This window comes from Xenopus laevis, chromosome 3L (genome assembly GCF_017654675.1).
Source record: "Xenopus laevis strain J_2021 chromosome 3L, Xenopus_laevis_v10.1, whole genome shotgun sequence".
Classification (NCBI taxonomy): domain Eukaryota; kingdom Metazoa; phylum Chordata; class Amphibia; order Anura; family Pipidae; genus Xenopus; species Xenopus laevis.
Window position 1 is genome coordinate 110039388 of NC_054375.1, and position 18696 is coordinate 110058083.

The window sequence follows — 18696 nt, forward strand, 5'->3', positions numbered from 1 at the left end:
CATGTTTGCTAGCAAGAAATGATGCTGTTGTCAGGGGTTTTATCTAAAGACATTGGGCTCAAAAGCACAAGGTGCGCATACAAATCCTCATTGTTAATAGGAAAGAAATACCACTGTAGCACCTCTTTGTTGCAAAAAGTGAAAACTTGAATTTATTAGGTCAAACAACCAGGCAAAAAAAAGGCTTAATCTTGCCCCTTTTTACCTGGTTGTTTGACCTAATAAATTCAAGTTTTCACTTTTTGCAACAAAGAGGTGTTGCAGTGGTATTTTTTTCTGTATGTCTATGCAAACTCTTGGCAAGGGTTTCCAGACTGCTTTGCTCCCAACCTACACGGTTAAATAATGTGGTTGAAGCACACACAATATTGTCTATTTTAGAGCTCATTGTTAATAGCAGCCAGCTTCCAGAAAAGCTTAAAAATCTTGAAAGCAGTTTGAACTTCAGTCCCAATTAAAATAATTTTAATAATGAGACAACTTGCACTTAATTTGGTAGTGGTAGCATCTGTGCTTTAAAACTTCGCAAAGTCTCAGATTGTAAATCTAATTAGAACACACCAGGATACATTTCCTAAGGAGAACCACTGCTTCTAATACAATAATTATTCCAAATTTCGGGATCCTCACATGTCCCCTTTTCTTTGCGGTTCCATGAAAATACCGAACTATGAATGCGTGTACCATACTGTATTTTCTGTGTACTTTATAGTTTATTATGTGTGATGGTGTCATAACTGTCAAAACAGTCAAACTTCTTCTTAGATGAGACATTGGGTTACTCAGAAGGAGCAAATGCTAGATTTCTTGTTGGTAATAAGGACACACACACTACTGTTAAATAAAAGACACATGACAATATTGTTTTGGTTCAGGGGCCACAGGGTCTGTATAGGTCAATTTTGAGTGTGTTATTTATGTTTGATTTTCCAATGCGCTGGGAATTGACCACTTTTTGTGACTCCGATTCAAGATCAAAACTATAAATCCCATAAAAATTATATCAAATGTTAGGCTCCCCCAAGTGATTGTATTGACTTACCTGAAACCCTGTGCCGATGCTCCTATCGGCAGAAAACTGCACCAGCCCAGGGTTATACCAGCGAGCACCTTGGAACGATCCTCTTCCAGGTTCTTTTTTCTTCAAATTACAGGAAAGAAGAGCGGTTTATATAGAAAAGGCGGCCTGCCGTTGTTAGCAGAATGTGCTTTGGTGACCTTCTTGATCCAGCTTTATTAAGGGTGGAATCCAATATACAAATACAATTAGGTCATTGATCTTTTATAACAGTGTTATGCACATTTCAGATCAATGAACAGCTTTAAGCAAAGGCGCCTGCTAAAGCCACCAGCATAAATAAATGTTGTTGTCTGAGAAAAGTGAAGTAGCATTTGTAAAAATAAATAGCATACTAAATGACTTCGGGCCCATTTCAGCTTTGATATATATTTTTTGTACTGGCATGGGACCTGTTATCCAGAATGCTCGGGACCTGGGGTTTTCTGAGAGAACAGGTCTTTCTGTAATTTGTATCTGGGCCTGGGGCCCACCGGAGCGGTTGCCTCAGGCCCCCCATCTCAGATGCGAAACGCTCTCTGGCCCCCCTCCACAAGCCGCAACCCAGCCCCCGCACCTACCTTATTTTTCTTTCTGCTGTGTTGGGTGCCAGGGAGGGAGGAAGCAGCTTCCCTGAAAGGGCAGATCTGAGCATTTTTCTTTAATTTTTTTTTTTTTTAAAGCAAGTGGTTTTTTCACATTTTCCATGTTGGCTCGAGTTTGATATAAAAATTTAGAATTTTGATAAACAGGCCTACCCAAAAATACTATACTACTAATAACCTCAGCTTGAACAACAAACAGTTTTATTCACAAGATATCTTTTGTGCGACTACATTTTTAGTTTTAGATCTTTTAAGGGACTCACAGGACTGAGATAATTATAATTTTTAGCATCACTTTTTAGCCTATTCTTAGCAGCCTAATTAGATAACGTGAAGGTACAGAAGTGCATGCTTACTGAAGTAATAAAAGGAAATCACACAGACAAAATTATTTAGAAACCGTATATTTGTAGAAAATATTTTGCATATAAACGTCAAATAAATTATTGAACAGTATGTACATATGTAAACCTTAAATATGTTACAAAAGAGTGCAAACTCTTTGGTATTCCATCATGCCCACAACATTTTTTGCTTTCTATAGCACAAAACAAAAGCTAGACATTGTATAGAAATCTAAACTAATTTATACAAGTACCTGAAAGACGCTATGTCTCTTACTAAAATAATAAAGTTTATATTTCTAAATATATATTTATATATATTTATAACTGGAAATATTGTTTACCTTTTGTAAATATAAAATAGCTAACCTTAAACCAAAACTTGTTTTCCAGAACATCAAATGCGAGTATAGACAATAAGCAAACAAAACTTGCAACAGTAGAAAATTAGCAAACGATAAAGCTTTTTTTTTTTTTTTTTTGACAGTTATCAAAGCTTTTCCACAGCAAAGTTGGTATGAAATTACTGGACCATAAAGAATATATACATTCAGTATTTTTATTACACCATCAAAGGTCTTCCTATCTACAATGCAGACTAGACTGCAGATCCAATCATTTGTGCATAGCATGAGTTGACAATCAGCAACTTATAAAAAGGAAAAAAGAAAGTAGGAGGCATGTATTTTTCTGAGATGTTAGAGTTATTATGGAACAGATAAACATCCAGTGACTAAGCCTGAAACTCTACGGGCACATTCTGTGTACATGTCTTCGTTGGACTAGTGAAGCACAAGCAAAATCATCTCAGATATACGCATATCTATGGAAACTATTGCTGGCTGAGGAAAATCTGCACTCCTAGTATAGCAAACCACCAACATTTGTTAGATCAAACATACAAGTCAGAACACAGGCATGTGATGTGTATATTATGCCAAATCTTTAAACATATATATTGTAATATCAAAAATCACAGACTGCCTAGAACTGGCTCCATTAAAAAAGAAAACAAAACATTTAAAAGCTGGTTCAATAATCAGCTTGGTTCCAAGTCTTCTAGATGCTGGGATGTAATATAAAATCAAGGAAATATGAATTGTAAACTATAATATCCCTATATTGATCAATATCAGACACTGTGAAGCAGAGAGATGGCATGCAACATCCTAAAAGCCACAGGCCGGTGGCCCTGGTTCAGTTTTCTATACCAACTCAAGACAAAAATTTCCGTCAAAAATTAAATGGCAAATTAAACAAAAATTGCAGAAACCATGTACACAAGCAAACAAATAAGTACGCAAAATATAACAAAGAACGTAATAAGGTGGATCAATATATCCAACTGAATATATACTGTAAAACATATCCACATTGTACAAAAAAAAAAAAACATTCTTGCATTTCGTAGTGTTGAATACATTAATAGGATTGTGTAATAAAAGGCACTAAGTTTGCCCAGGAGCAGTACGCCATAGCAACCAGTCAGCGGGTAGAATTTACCGGTCACTCGTTTAAATGAAAACATCTGGGGGTAAATATTAGGAAAACCAAACATATTTTCAGTTGGACATATTAGTACACACTTATTTTTGTTTTCATATAGTAGGACCATGTATAAAATGTACAGCACAAAAACTAGCATTAAGGGCATTTTGTGAACAAAGCTGTCAAAGCAGAATTCTCAAACTTTGCCGATACCAGTTGTAAAATTGTAATGAACCCCTTTAATGCTTGAGGAAATAGAGTAAGCTATCATTAACTTACTGAGGCACTTCTCCAAACTGGCCAGTATCCCCCTTCTGGGAATTACTGTTTTATTCTTGTGTTCTTATAAACATGTTCCAGATATAGTCGGCAACATTTCTAGGTTCTAATGAAGATTGGGTAGAGACCAATGTTTCTTTCAAACTATCATATTGCAGTTTAACTCTAGGGGTAGTAATTGAATTGCTTTTAAACAATGTGCAACGCAGCCTTTGAACCATGAACGTTTTTAGGGTATGATCATAGTCACACAAACACAGAACTGCAAATATCCTATAAATGGGTATCCCCTGAGTGCATGGTGGTCTTGGCAAGTAGGAATGGGTAATTCATGAATGAAAATGCATCCTAATTACAATCAGATCTTTAAAAGAGTGAAATATTAGACTTTAATTATATAGTATTGATGGTGACATTGGGACAAAATGTATTTTATAGTGCTGCGATCTCTTTTTTAATACTTGGATGAAATGGTCATGCCACACAAGTTACAGTCACTCTATAGATTTCTTTAGGATGGTTATAATGAACAAGCTCAATTTGAGCCATTAATTACCACCTGAAAATTTTAGGATACCTAGATTAACATTCAGTGTATAAAAAGGCTGACACAGAACAATGATATTCATCCTGTATAATTAGGAATGTATTAAGAATCAACCCTGAAACAACCCATTTTTATTAAAATGTTTGCAATTTTTTTTTTTAAACTATAAACTCTTTAAACTGCTCCTTAACTACAGAAGTAGGAATGGTTAAGGTCGTCCGATGAAAGGGCCCTTTACATTGCCTTTTTTATGTGCTAATGGCCCTCAACAAAAAGTTTTTGATGTTATTCTGACAAACTGCAAAGAATTGTAGGAGTTTACCCATTAAAGCATGGTCCATACGGCAAAATAAATAGCAGCAGAAGGAAACAGAAAATAGAACTGCAGTTTAAATCCTATAAATGGAAATAGGATTGGTGTAGCCTTACATATGCAAAAGTAAAAAGATATGGAATATGATTAACAATATAATATTTACAGTAGAAAATTGTGCACAATCTTGGTTGATACTCTAACTCGAGGAAGCAAAAGTAAACATTCAAAAGAGAGTAAAGTCTAAGATTGTTCACTGCTGACATTCAAAATAACTGTTTAAACAGCTGTAGGTCATAGATATTAGGTCTACAGTAATGTGTTATTATGGTAGAACACCTGCTTGCTTATTTCACAGTATGGAATTCTTTATTTTGAGTCACTACCGATGGAAAATTTGTTGGACATTTTTTCGAGGATGCTGTCTAAATTTCAATGATCTAATCGGTTACATTAGCCGTGCATGTCTGGATGCTTCACAAAAATCAAGTATTCCACATGCCTCTGTTTCGTAAGGCATCCATCATCATCCTCATTAGATGTGAAAAAACAGTGCAAAAATATGGCCACAGCTCAAAAAGAAATGTAAGAAAAGGAAAAGTTTTTAACAAATGTATTCATACATCATAATTTGGAAGATTTGTCACTGCTGAAACTGTTGAAATTTTCTGCTGTCTTTTTCCGTAAATTGTCTATCCAGCTTGTAGTTTTTGCCAGTCCTGAGGAAGCATGTGGGTTATTTACACGCATATTTTTACCGGAGGTAATCAGTTCCCCATAGCCTTCCTGATGAGAAAAGGCATAACCAGACCTTCTGGAGCTTGTTCTGTGTACCCTACGCATACGATTCTCAAGAGGTGTGCGCCTCTTCTTTGCCTGCTGCAAATATCGAACCTTAAAAATACAAGACAAAGAAAGGGTGGGTGGAAGAACTGGTAAAGTTACTGCAATGCTGTTTCGGCCAAGCAGGTAAAAAAAAATGGGTTTTCGTAACACAAACATGTAATGTAGGTAGTTTTACATTGATTTACATTTTTTTTTTTCAATATTTGAAGTCATTTTCTAAACTACTTCTAGTAAAGTAGATAGGGACAGAACACAATTGTCAGGGTAAGCACACACCTGAAAAGTGACAAACACCATGAAAAATTGTTGTTTTGGACTAAATGCAGAAATAGGACAACACTAAGGGGCATATTTAACAAAGTGTGAGATTAGAACTTGCCACAAATAAACTCACCCACTTTCTATTCATTCCATTCCTATTCATGGGATTTTTAGAAGAGTATTTATCAGTGGGTGAAAGTTAGAGGTCACATAGGATAAATAGGCTTCTAAAAATTCTATTGTAATGAATAGAAAGTGGGCGAGTTTTTCTATGGTGAGCTCTAATCACACACTTTGATAAATCTGCTCCTATGCCTCTGATGATATAATAAGGTAAGGCTTACATTTAAGCTAAGGCTTTCCTGCATTTAAACCCTTTTTTGTGGTCCCACTGATTTATTGCTTTTTTTGTGACATTCTGTCCCAAAAATGACTGTCCTCTGTGAATTATATTTTTAATTAACCTAAGAGGTTTAAAATACTAACCAAAGCCATATTTTGTTATGGTTGTATCTGGAAACAGTGAATTCCAATTAGTCTGCAGCTCATACCTAGTCATGCACAAAACTTTACTTTAAGTTGCGTATATTGTACAGGTAAATATTGTACAGGAATGGTATCCATTATCCGAATACCCGTTATCCAGAAAGCTCCAAATTACAAGAAGGCCATCTCCCATAAACTCAATTTTAACCAAATAATTGAAGCTTCTAAAAACTATTTTACTCCTTCTTATAATAAAACAAAATCAATTATGGGGTAGCTGCTGTCTATACAGCGAGTCCTGTGCACAGGCCCAATTAAACCAAAGTAAATATCAAAAACATGCACAGTTTCTCGCTTAAAAACATTTATTGGTGCATATAAACCACAAAAAATAACATGTCAATATTCAATTCACACACACCACAAAGCAGTGTCTCCCCCCCAGTCTGCCTACCTGTTGTTAGCCACACCCTCCTGACGCGTTTCGCGCTATTGGGCGCTTCATCATAATAAAACAGTACCTTGAGCTTGTTCTTAACCAAGACATAATTAATCGGTGGCAAAAAAAAAAAAAAAAAATCTTATTGAGTTTATTTAATGTTTAAATGATTTTATTTAGTAGACTTAAGGTATGGTGATCCAATTTATGGAAAGATCCCTTATCCGGAAACCCCCAGGTCCTGAGTATTCCTGAAAACGGTCCCATATCTATATTTCTAAGAAGACAGACTCCCGTGTTATGTCCTTTGAGTACTTTAATAAGTTGCTTCCACACATTTACCTTATTTTGTACCATATTTTTCCGATTTCCTAAAAAATTTTTAATTGGGGTTCTACTGTAATATATATTTTCCTTAAAATCATATTCAGTTTATATATGCCTACCTAAGTGTTTAATGAAGGTCAAGATGCTAAAAGTGATGAAAAGGGACATCATTTTCTGATGTGAGTTTTCTTACCTTATCACTTAATGTTGGACTTAGATCAGCCTTCAGGAAGCGGAATGTGAGAACCGGCATAACACAAATCACAGTGGTCAAGAAAATAACAAGCCAAACACTTTTTTGACTTAATGAATTTCTGGCATTTCCTGTTGACAGAATATAAAAGTCTACATGTTATTTTTCTCAGTATACCAATATGCAAAAAAGTAAGTGTCAACACACAGTGTACATGTGCCCTCACTCTAACACACATAACAAGCAACACAAAAAAAAAAACAATTCTAAAAAACAAAATTTCTCCAGCAAACAATAATAATCCTAATATTTCAATATGAGGAAATGGGGTGGAAATCTAAGATCAATTAAAACGCAGGTCATCAAGACAACGTCAAGTTACCCTGCACCATGTTATTACAAGTAACGTAACATTGTGTGTACATACTCTGTCCATGCTTTTTTCACTAATTTCTACTATTGGTGAAATTTTGGTGAAATCAAGAAAATATGCAAAGAAATCCAAATGTCTGATATATGAAAAATTGCCTGCTCTGCCCAGTTTTTTTATATCAAAAGGAAGGCATCTTTTTCAGTTTTCAGATTACAGGGTTTTAAATTACAATAACACAATGCCTATTTCTAACAGTAGGGCAGTGTGTTGTGCCTAGTCAGCCAATATAATCCTGCAGGTTATAGATTTTCCAGCTTCAGAGTTTTCTTGACTCTTAAATAAGTTCCTATAGATGTATGCAACTACTGGAATGGAATTAAAGAAGTCCAAATGCAGTCATACTGGAAGTAACATCATTTTCACAACTTACCTACAAAAGGGAAATGGCTGGGGAATATATCAAATATACCATCACCGTGCATGGCAAATAAAATTGAAAAATACACAGCCAGGCTCCCCCAAATGAAAAAATGATTAATGGCCGTCCAGTAACTGGTATCCAAGCCAATCTGCAAATTAAAATAAATCACACCATTAACTGACATATTCAGTCTATGCTGTTCGGAAAATCAGAATGCACCCAAATCATTACAGCATAGCAGACTCTTTAATTGTCAAAAAATAATCTTGGTGGGAAAAAAATGTGATTTCGTACAGAATGACCACTGCAGCAGCTGTTGTCATGGAAGGTGTAAAGGAAAAAATACTACTCATATTTGATATAAACTTTTCAATTGGGCTTATGTAAAAAAGGTGGTTAAACACTGGACAGAACTACCCAAAAAACCCACAGTTAAGGAATCTACTCATGTTGTGAGTTCTATGAAATGCAATACAAATGTTTTAGTTAGAAACAATGTAAAGATCAAAATTCAAGTGTTTGGATGTTATTGTGAATGTTATATGGGAATGTGTAGCTGCATCAAAATCCCCAGATGTTGCCTGGAAAAATTCATCCCTTAAAAATATTGTTGCAAACAAAAAGTAGACTTGCGATATACAGTACTGAAAAATCAGCAAATACTTTGAAGGAGCTACAGATTTCAGTCGTGGAGACTAGAGTATAGGTGACTACTAACCATACAAAGAGCACTGTATAGCACTGATCTGTAAGTCACCATTAAAATTACCATATGAAAGCATTCCAAAAGAAAGTATAGAAAAATTAATGAGATTGATGTGGGAAAAGATGATTTGTGGCCAGATTAGACAATAGCCGAGCATTTGGACAAAGTTTAAAGTAAAATACTTTAAAAGCGCCCATATGTATGTATGGCTGTTGCAGTATGGAGCCTATATAATTATATTAGATTTATTTCCTAAAAAAAAAAAAAAAATTCCCGGAGACTTGCGGAGCCGTAATGTTACTTCTGCAAACTCGGGGGGTTACATAAGTCCAGCGCTTAGGGTGGCACTGGTCCTAAATACAGGGCTGGTGGCAATGTGTGAAGTAGTGATGTGCGGGTCAACTCCTGCACAAAATCTTCAGGTCAAGCTCTTCTCCTGCTCTCCCTGCCCGAGACCTAGAAGTTCTGGCACCAGAATTTATAGACTTGTGCCCACTCCCGTCTCTTGTGACGTCACTGCGGAGTGGGGCGGGCACGGGTCTATAAATAGAGGGCAGCAGTGGGCCAGGCCGGGTGCGGATTGGGAGGGGGCAGGTTAGGGTCGGGTGCGGGTTGAGAATAGATCAAAGAACATCTTAGAGATAGGTTACAAGCAGTTTTATAAATGTTTTAATGATAAAACATCTACAATTATCAAGAATCTGTCAACATGCATCTTATTTTAGGGTTTTAATTTGTAAAAAAATTGCATTTTTGTTATGTATTTAAATGACAAATGGTTGCTTTAAAATCAGAAATTAAATTAAAAATGTTATCAAAAAACTACCATTTCATTGTAATGCTTTGAATATGTGCCTTACCTGGACACTGACAACTATAACTAGACTTGTAGCAACAGTAACAGCAAAAGACTGATAGTCTGCGATATGTTTTCCATCTTCACCATTTGTGTTGAAAAATGCACCAAAGGGAATAAAGAACAGGGCAAAAGAAGTATATATCCCATGTGCAATACAAATAAAAAATCTCCGCTTGTTGAACAGGAGATTGAGCTGGCCTGGCTCATACAACTTTGTGTAGTCCATACAGTTTTGGTCATTTACATCCTGAAAAGAAGTAAAAGTTCAGATGGATAAAGAATACTTTTAAAAATATGTTAACATTCCAACTAAAATAATCACTGCACCACTTTTAATCTGTAACAAGGTTAGAACATTCAATGTAATGGTTTAGTCATAGCCATTGTACTGGACTTCAAGTAAAGGAGATATACAGTCTTTGGGAGTACCTTAAAAATTGGCTTCTCCAAAGGTTATGGAATTGACTTTCCCTTTAATGATATAGCCATTAACTCATTTAGTGAGGGGAAAGTACTCAGAGGTTTTATGTAATGGAGCTGCTCACAATGTCGGATTACTGTAATTTACTAGTCGCCAGTTTTGGCTCTACTGGAATATCATGATCTGCCAAGTAGGTGCTCTTAATTTGAACACTTGCAATAAAAAAATACTTAGCACTGAAATTTAAGTTTTCAATTCAAACTGTTTACCTGGTCGAATAGCCCCATAGCCAGGACAGGTAGTGATGTATAAACGATATTGAAAAGTGTTATAAACCATTGGTCATAGACAGTCTGTAAGAAAAACAAACAAATGGTATTTAAACCAGTTGTGCAAAGGAATCTCACACAAATATAGAAGGGCAGAGATCAAACAAGAATTACAGTTGGAGTACTTTAGGTGCAGCACAGCACACTACTATTTCTATGGTTTATATTTCCTTATGTAATTATAACAGTAGGTGATCAGTTAGCAATAGGCAAAACATGTTGGATAGCACCTTACTATGGATTCTTTACCATCCTGTTTGGTTTTTGAATGCAGAAAGGACAACGCTAATATAAGAAATATATTTCTTTCTTTTTCATGACAGTTTATGTAGACGTTTATCTGAATGCTTTTACTAGTGATCTGTAAAACTTCTGCAACCTGTAGTAACCTAAAATTTTCCTGTAGCACTAGAACTTTAGTCTATCACCAGGTCACATTGTGTATGTTTGTTTTTACATGATAAAACACACCTCAAAATGTCTCAAACAGACTTGAGAGCTATCAAAGGGGTCCTGTCATTTAAACATAAAAGTAAATAAATTGAACATGAAAACCATAAACGTATTTAAGAACATCAGTTCAATCATGTATTGCCTTCTCCACCCAAATGCTTGAGGCACAGCAAACACTTTCACTTCTGCACTTCCTGGCTGTCACTGCACTCATATTCCCACTCTCTACTCACTGTCTATAAATGTGTAGCCTCTAGAGTACTGTTCACTAGCAACAACTGCCTGACCCACAGGTGGAGCCAATCTAAGATTGTCCTGAAAATGCATGGTTCTTGTTTTTAGGACGATCCCTGCTCCACATAGCTGCAGGGTCAGACTTAGGGTTGCCACCTCGCCTGTAAAAATGATGGTTGGTCCCAATGTTATTAATAGGGAAAAAAGATAAATATATAGGAAGGCCAGCTTTTTTCTTGAAAAAGTGGCAAGCCTAGTCAGACTGGGGGCCCGGGGCCCCACGCGCATGCTTGCACTTTGTATTTGCCGCAACCTGCCTGAGGTTGCGACAGGGAGATGTGGCAGGGAGCGGATCTGGGTTTTTCGGCCCAGTCTGACCCTGGGTAGCTGTATTCAGGCCTGTGCAGTGCCTGTCAGTGCAACTACACACAGGAGAGTATAGGTGCGGGCACACTTCTCTCTGCCTTCCTAAAAACTGCAGGATAAAAGAATCAGAATGTAAACAGTGTGCCCTCACCCTAATGTTTAATGACCACAACATTTTGAACCTTATCCCATAGAAATTCTCTAGTGTTATTATACATTTACGCAATAATAACAAGGGGGTATTATCTGGAAGCCATTGTAGAATAAAATCATTGTAGCAGTGGTTCACTGAAAACAGTCCACTTTTTGTGGGTTCATGGTGATAGCCTTGAGATTGGCCCCTCGGTATGACATAAAAGGGTCTCTATTCGAATGGGTTAAATCCTATCACAATATTGGCTTCTCTTGTGGATGTACTGTGTTATATATAAGTATTTATGTACCCTTCAGTACAGCAGTGCTTGTTAATGGGAATATATTCCCCATACATGTGCTGTAAGTTCTAGAATGGTATTTGAAATGTTGTAAACACTTTTGAATTAAATATTTCAGCATGAATATGAAAAAACATGTTTTTTCATTTATTGTGGAAAGTGGTCCAAGGTGACACATCTGTGCGAAGTATAAGCATGTGAACCTTTGCTTTCAGAAACTAGAGCGCACACCCTTTGGGTAGCAATAAATGCAACTAAACATTTCTGTCATTCACTCCTGCACATTGGCTTTCGAGGATTTTTTGCCCATTCCTCTTTACAGAACAGCTTCATCTCAGGGGATGTTTATTGGCTTCCTCACATGAACTGCTCACTTCAGGTTCTTCCAAAATGTTTCTATTGGATTACAGTCCTGTCCTTGACATTCTAAAACATTAACTTTTCTTCTGTTTTAACCATTATTTGGTATATCACCTTGCTGGTTTAGGGTTGTTACCAAACTACATCACTTGCTTTCTATGACATTTTTTGCAGAATTTGCTGGTTCAATTCAGAATGCATAGCTTCATCAAGAAGGCAAGCCATCCTGGCCCAGAGAAAGCAAATTAGTCTTAAACCATGATACTGTAATCTCTGGGTTTCACAGATGGGAGACGGTTCTTATGCTGGAAAGTTTATGTTGGAATGTTGTGACTTTTGTCAAGCATCAATACTTTAAATCATGTTAAGATTAGACTTGGATAGTGAAGCCACAGACTTCTGGCCTCCAACACTAACACCTGATAATCCCATTGATTGAAACACCTGCATCTAATGTCCCCTTCAAATAAACTGAAAATGATTATGTTATTTCATTGTTACGGCTTTGTTCTCTGTGTATTACTTTAGGAATTAAATCAAAAGGATATTTCACTGGGAGTTTTTTTCCTGTAATATTAATAGCACTATAAAGCATATATTTCATTCATTTAATTCAAATTTTGGTTCCTTTTCTTTGGTCACATTCTATGCCTGCTAGTGGGGAAAATGGCTTCCACATTTAATACCTACAAAAGTATAGTAAAAATTCTCCAATGGCAGATCCACCTTTAAACATTTAAAGGCTTCATAACATTTATATATGAAAAATATGTTTGTACCAATTCAACCACAATTTCCAAAAGCCCACTCTAGTGTTCCTACACATTTGTCTATGGCAGACCATAATCAGGATTTATTTTTCTGGATTCATGCGCACAACTCCCCATACAAGGCAGATTTTTAAAACAATTAATTCCATCCAAGTGCCCATTATGCACATATGCATGATTTTCTTCCATGCAAAAAAAAAAAAAGGCAACTAAAATAGTTTGGCCTTGTTTACTTGAAAAACTTAATTAAAACAGCCACCCACAGAAATGCTAACACCACACCAATTTTTTAATTGGATAACATTTTCCATACTTCGAGATTAGATTCCTTCAATAGTACAAGAACAAGAAAATGTGATGCTTTTTATAAGGGTTCGACCAGTTCCATTGTATCTTTTACTAGCAGGCATAAAGATGTTCTCTAACAGACCGTAAACCAGACATTGTTATGACTTCTAAATTATATAAATATGCAGTTGGCAACCTACCTGTGCAGAGAAGCCACAGAAGAATCCAAACCAGAAGTGCACTAGTGTGAAGGCAAAGTTTTTATAGAAAAAGTGGCACAAAAACTTGCACATTCGGAAATAGGACCATCGGCCATGGACTAGGAGTAGTCTTTGCAAATACTTAAACTGGGCAAATGAGTAATCACTTGCTAGGACCGCTTGCATCCCCTCTTGCCCGCTGATGCCAACTCCTATGTGAGCACCTAGTACAAACAGACAGTAAGTAGAGATTAAATACTGTGTATCACATGCCATCATGGGGATAGGTCAAGCAGGGCTGCCACTAGTAATAAAAGTGCCCTGTACTACTCAGTTAGCAAGGCCCTTCACCAACGGTGCCAACAAGTACAATGGGGCCCCAATAAAAAAAAGCCCTTTCCCTTTCATAGTCAAGTTTTTTTTGATTACAGTACCTTCCATACCCCCTTGATGACAGTCCTGGAGTGAAACGTACATAAATGTTAGAAACATTACAAAAAACACATTCCATATGAATGGTCAACACAGTAACAGATAAAAGTGGTTGTGGTTATTCGTTATGTCTTAAAAATAAAAAAGCAAATGGGTTTCAGGTATATACCATTATTGAGATACCAAGTATGACTGAATCAACATGACTGAATAAGAGTATATTAATAGCATTATACAGAAACAGCCAACATGCATAATATTAAAGTTTGCAATGGGGATATCAATTAACAGGTTGACACGCATTGTAGCAGTGGTGGCTCAACTTGAAGTACATTTTTGGTGAATGTTGGGGACAATGTCTACTTGTGCTCCTTCATAGCCCAGTTTAAAGATCAGTTAGGGTGAGATCTCTTTTCAAACCCTATTGCTGTCTTAGATATTCTTGTAACTATGGTTTAATGACTTTCACCAATGTTTTTCTATATTTGTAAATGTATGAACTATGGGGGGGGGGCCTGTGTAAAAATTGGACTTCCAAGGGGGACCTGAAATAAAAAGTCAGAAAACCACTGCTGTAGTGCATAGAAGTTAAAAACGTAAAATGCATAGAGTTTGGTCGTTTTGTACAACTTCTAAGCATACAGAGCACAAAATAATAGTTTATTTGCATACACTTACTCATGTACCATTGCAGATATTTAAAGTAATTGATTTCTACTAAAATGGAACACTTTAGCCTGTTTTTCCGTTTCTTTCCATTTCTTTGATGTCCATTAAATCCAAGAAGCTGAATGCCCCCACCACGACACATAGTCCATAGTAAATAAGACAGATCAGACGTTACTGGTCACTTACTTTTAATCATACTGATGTCGTTGGCCCCATCGCCGATAGCTAAAGTCACAGCTTTTTTGTACTTTTTCACCAGCTCCACTACTTGAGCTTTCTGAAGAGGAGTCACTCTGCAACAAATTACTGTCTTACACATGCATGCAATTTCCAGGAATTCCTTCTCCATGTCTGCTTCAAGAGCATGAGCCTAGAAAGAAAGAACATTAGTTTCAGTTACCAAATTACTCATTTACCACTTATATAGAAGAATTATAGATGCAGCCTCCAAATCCTCACTGTATTTCTTCCAGAATGTTGGATCTCTTTAGTGTGTATAACAATGTGGGAACTGTAAATACACTGCCTAAATTTGAAGATCTAGATTTGTATTAGTGTGGTCACTCACAGGTGACCTTCCTTTGAGACGCACAACAGAAACAAATAAAGATAAATCTAAACAGATACTGCCTTTTGTCCATTTTTAGTACCACTGCCCCATTGGGTTTTTCTCTTGTATTTTCTGCCATTTTTATCACCTCGTCTCTTCTGTAACTTTACAGTAAAATAATTGTACCTAACAATCACATCTGCTTTCTCAGCCTCACCTCTTCCAATATAATTTTCTGTCATTACCCATATATAAATGTGCTTGTGCTGTGTATAATGAGAAAAACACCTACCAGACTATGTCCATTTATAACCATGGCGTATTCCCCAGTCACGGTTTCCTCATACACCGACTCTAGTTTGGTATCTTGCAACTTTTCAGGAAACGGAAGACCATTTTTGCTTTGTCCAAAGGTACACTCCTTGGCTTTCCTTTAAAACACAAAGCATAAATGCCAGGAACATATTACACCCACTCACATGAACTCAAAAACAAAATGTAATACCTTAGTTCCTCCTGAACTTCCATCACTGTGTGACCAGATATAAGAAAAATATCATTCATTTCATCTGTGAGCATATGACAGGAGTAGCCAATATTCATGGCAGTTTCTTAAAAAAAAAAAATAAAAAAAAGATATTACTCTTAATTGTATACTTTATATTTATATAGAGCCACCATTTTGTGAAGTGCTTTACACTAGCTGCCAAAAGTAAGTTCAAGTGAATCTGAAGGGCCGACATCCTTTTATATATAAATAAAACTATTTGTTTATCTATGCCCTAGTATATGACAAACAAAACAATAAAACAAAAGCAGAGAAAGACTGTCATGTTATAGGAAGGCTGATTATGCTATTTACCCATAGTTTTGAGATGTTGTACTGTGTTAGCCATAGAAAAAATGCAGAAAATGTAACATTTGGTGATACCTTTTATTGGCTAACTGAATAAGTAACAATTGCAAGCTTTCAGAGCACACAGGCCCCTTCTTCAGGCAAAATACAAAAAAATTTTTGCCTGAAGAAGGGGCTTGTGTGCTCTGAACGCTTGCAATTGTTACTTATTCAGTTAGCCAATAAAAGGTATCATCAAACTTTACATTTTCTGCTATTTAACCACAAAACCAGTTAAGCCCCAAGTCTCTAGATCACCTTCACAGGCATAGGCATAGCTCTCATAAAAAATTTAAAAATATATTCAATGACAATTACCTTGTTTGTCTCCTGTAAGAATCCACACCTTAATATTTGCCAGTAGGAGACGTGAAATGGTCTCAATGACGCCTTCTTGTAATTTGTCTTCTATAGCAGTTGCACCTAGTAGCTTTGAGAAAGTATCTATGAGTCACAGAAGACAGCACTACAAAGGAACCTTATGAATCTAGAAAAGAGCTAACAGAGGGTATAAAGGCTGGTCAAGTTGTATTAAGGAGAAGAGGCGCATACAGTACATAATAAATGATGACTATATAATAAACTTTGATAACTAATTCTTGGGAATTCCTTTTCAGAGGACACATGGGCATCCATTGAGATTAGGAGAAACCCTTTGACCAAATAACCCCCTAACAAGGATTGAGTTTATCTAGAGGAGGGCAACACTTTAACTGAACTGACCTCCAATCTTTCTCCTCTGACTGCAAACCAGGTCAGGTCAAGGTAATTCACCTATACTGTACTACCTATTTGCAAGGTAATTACACAGACAGCTAGCTGAATCTGAGAGTAAATGTTTTGCTGAGTCTTTGAACAAAAAGAAGGCCACATACATGTTTGAGAGATTATTTATTCTAGTGTTACTGCCTGGTAACAGCAGCCAACTAGACATTCAAATTCAGCTGCTGAAGCACTAGCTCACTGAACCATATAAATTTGATAGTGAAAGCCAAATATTTAAGTTGAAATGAGTGAGATCCATCCTCCAAAGAGTTTACAGCTTAGATGTTTTTGTAGTTGGTGCAGCAGAAAACAAAGATTTCCTGATATTCTAATAGCACTGAACTGATCGGTGCAGATTGACTACTATGGGTTACTACACAGGGCAAATAAACACTAACATTACGATAAAATCCTCTGGTGCAGAATATACAAAGCAGGCTATGCAGACCTATACCTTTACTACAGTAAAACTATACCATGCAAAGATGATTCTAAACCTGCAAGGTCGACCCAAGAATCATTTATTATAACAAGGGTACTAGACCACAAAATATTGATTATTTTTATTTCTGTACTATCCTCAAAGGAACCAAGGATAAAACCGGCCTAAAGATGCTCCCTTCCCCAACATTCAAGACAAAAACACATACAAATAATTGGTTCTCTACATGTGCTGAATCAAAGAAAGTGCCTTAAAACAGAATTGCCATGTGCTGAACTTCTTGAAACTACCACTTCTTTTTGATACAAGCTCAAAATAATCCCATTATATAATCATTGTTTTTACTGTGTGGAAGCCAAAATTGTATTTCGGCAGATGTTTTCCCCTTGAGGATTGCCCAGCTTTTAATTTAAAGCAAAAGATGTTCCAACATACAAACACCTCTTTAAATGGATACTGGCACAATAAGATGAAACTTACCATCATATCTCTTTCTATTTCTTCATAAACTGCTGCAAGACGCTCCTCTCTGTTCTCGAGAGCAGTACTTGCCTCATGGTGGATCTTCAACCACCATTTCAAGTAATCTTCGCTGAGATCTTTATACGCCAGTGCCAATGTCCGGAGACCCTCTCCAGCAAATTCCTTGAGGATAGCATAAGATATAGATTAAAGGGCAACTCTGGGACAAACATTTCATTTTGCATTATAGTGTTGAACACAGAGCTTATCTCTGAAACATAAGTATTGCACATTCAAAAGTAAAGCAAATTCAAAAGTATGCTAAACAGAAAAAAAGACTTCTGTTGATTCATGCAAAATATATCCAGATACACTTAATTCTACCATCAGAAAAAAACTCACATTAAGATGGTCGGAAGTTATATACATTAATTCCTCACTGCGGTCATGAAGTCTCTCAAACAAGATTGTGTCTGCTCCTTTGCAGTAAAGTTTAACTTGTCCCTGTGGATTCCGTACTATAAGGAAAAAGAAAGGCAGTTAAAAACTAAATACAATGAAATGAACAGCGTACTCCTTGTATCAGGGTATCTTAATTCCAGGAACTGGTGACCACCAACAAGATAGATTTTAACGATATAAGGATTCCCTTAAAGTGGACCTGTCACCCAGACATAACAGCTGTATAATAAAAGCCCTTTTCAAATTAAACATGAAACCAAAATTCTTTTTTTATTAAAACATCCATACCTGTTATAAAAGGTAATTAACAGTCTTAGCTGTCAATCATATATTGCCTAAAACCAAGCCCACCAGCACACCCTGGCCTCTCTCAATAAAGTTTCCTCAATTAGGAGGAAAGAAGATAAACCGGCACTACGGACTCCATGCAAGCGGGACAAGCCCTGCGTGCTTATTCAACGCAATGTTTCAGGGGTGTGCCCCTTCGTCAGACAAAGGGGCACCCCCCCCCGAAACATTACATTGAATAAACACGCAGGGCTTGTCCCGCTTGCATGGAGTCCGTAGTGCCGGTTTATCTTCTATTACAGCTAATCATATATTGCCTGCCTCACCTCTAT

At 36.6% G+C, this 18696-nt stretch overlaps 1 protein-coding gene across 4 annotated transcripts in view; it reads right to left on the reverse strand.

The window, feature by feature from the left end:
• Positions 1-2050: 2050 nt before the first annotated feature.
• The window catches only part of LOC108711401 (probable phospholipid-transporting ATPase IM), a 133612-nt gene continuing 116966 nt past the window's right edge, over positions 2051-18696 (reverse strand). For all 4 annotated transcript variants that reach the window (XM_018253099.2, XM_018253101.2, XM_018253100.2 and 1 more), the window contains 12 exons: positions 18017-18132; positions 17633-17797; positions 16264-16375; positions 15556-15661; positions 15343-15481; positions 14687-14870; positions 13400-13623; positions 10235-10318; positions 9546-9791; positions 7989-8127; positions 7186-7316; positions 2051-5527 (listed from right to left, as the gene is read on the reverse strand). In XM_018253099.2, the coding sequence (XP_018108588.1) occupies positions 5258-5527; positions 7186-7316; positions 7989-8127; positions 9546-9791; positions 10235-10318; positions 13400-13623; positions 14687-14870; positions 15343-15481; positions 15556-15661; positions 16264-16375; positions 17633-17797; positions 18017-18132 (1916 nt within the window). In that variant the 3' untranslated portion in view covers positions 2051-5257. The remainder of the gene's footprint in view (positions 5528-7185; positions 7317-7988; positions 8128-9545; positions 9792-10234; positions 10319-13399; positions 13624-14686; positions 14871-15342; positions 15482-15555; positions 15662-16263; positions 16376-17632; positions 17798-18016; positions 18133-18696) is intronic.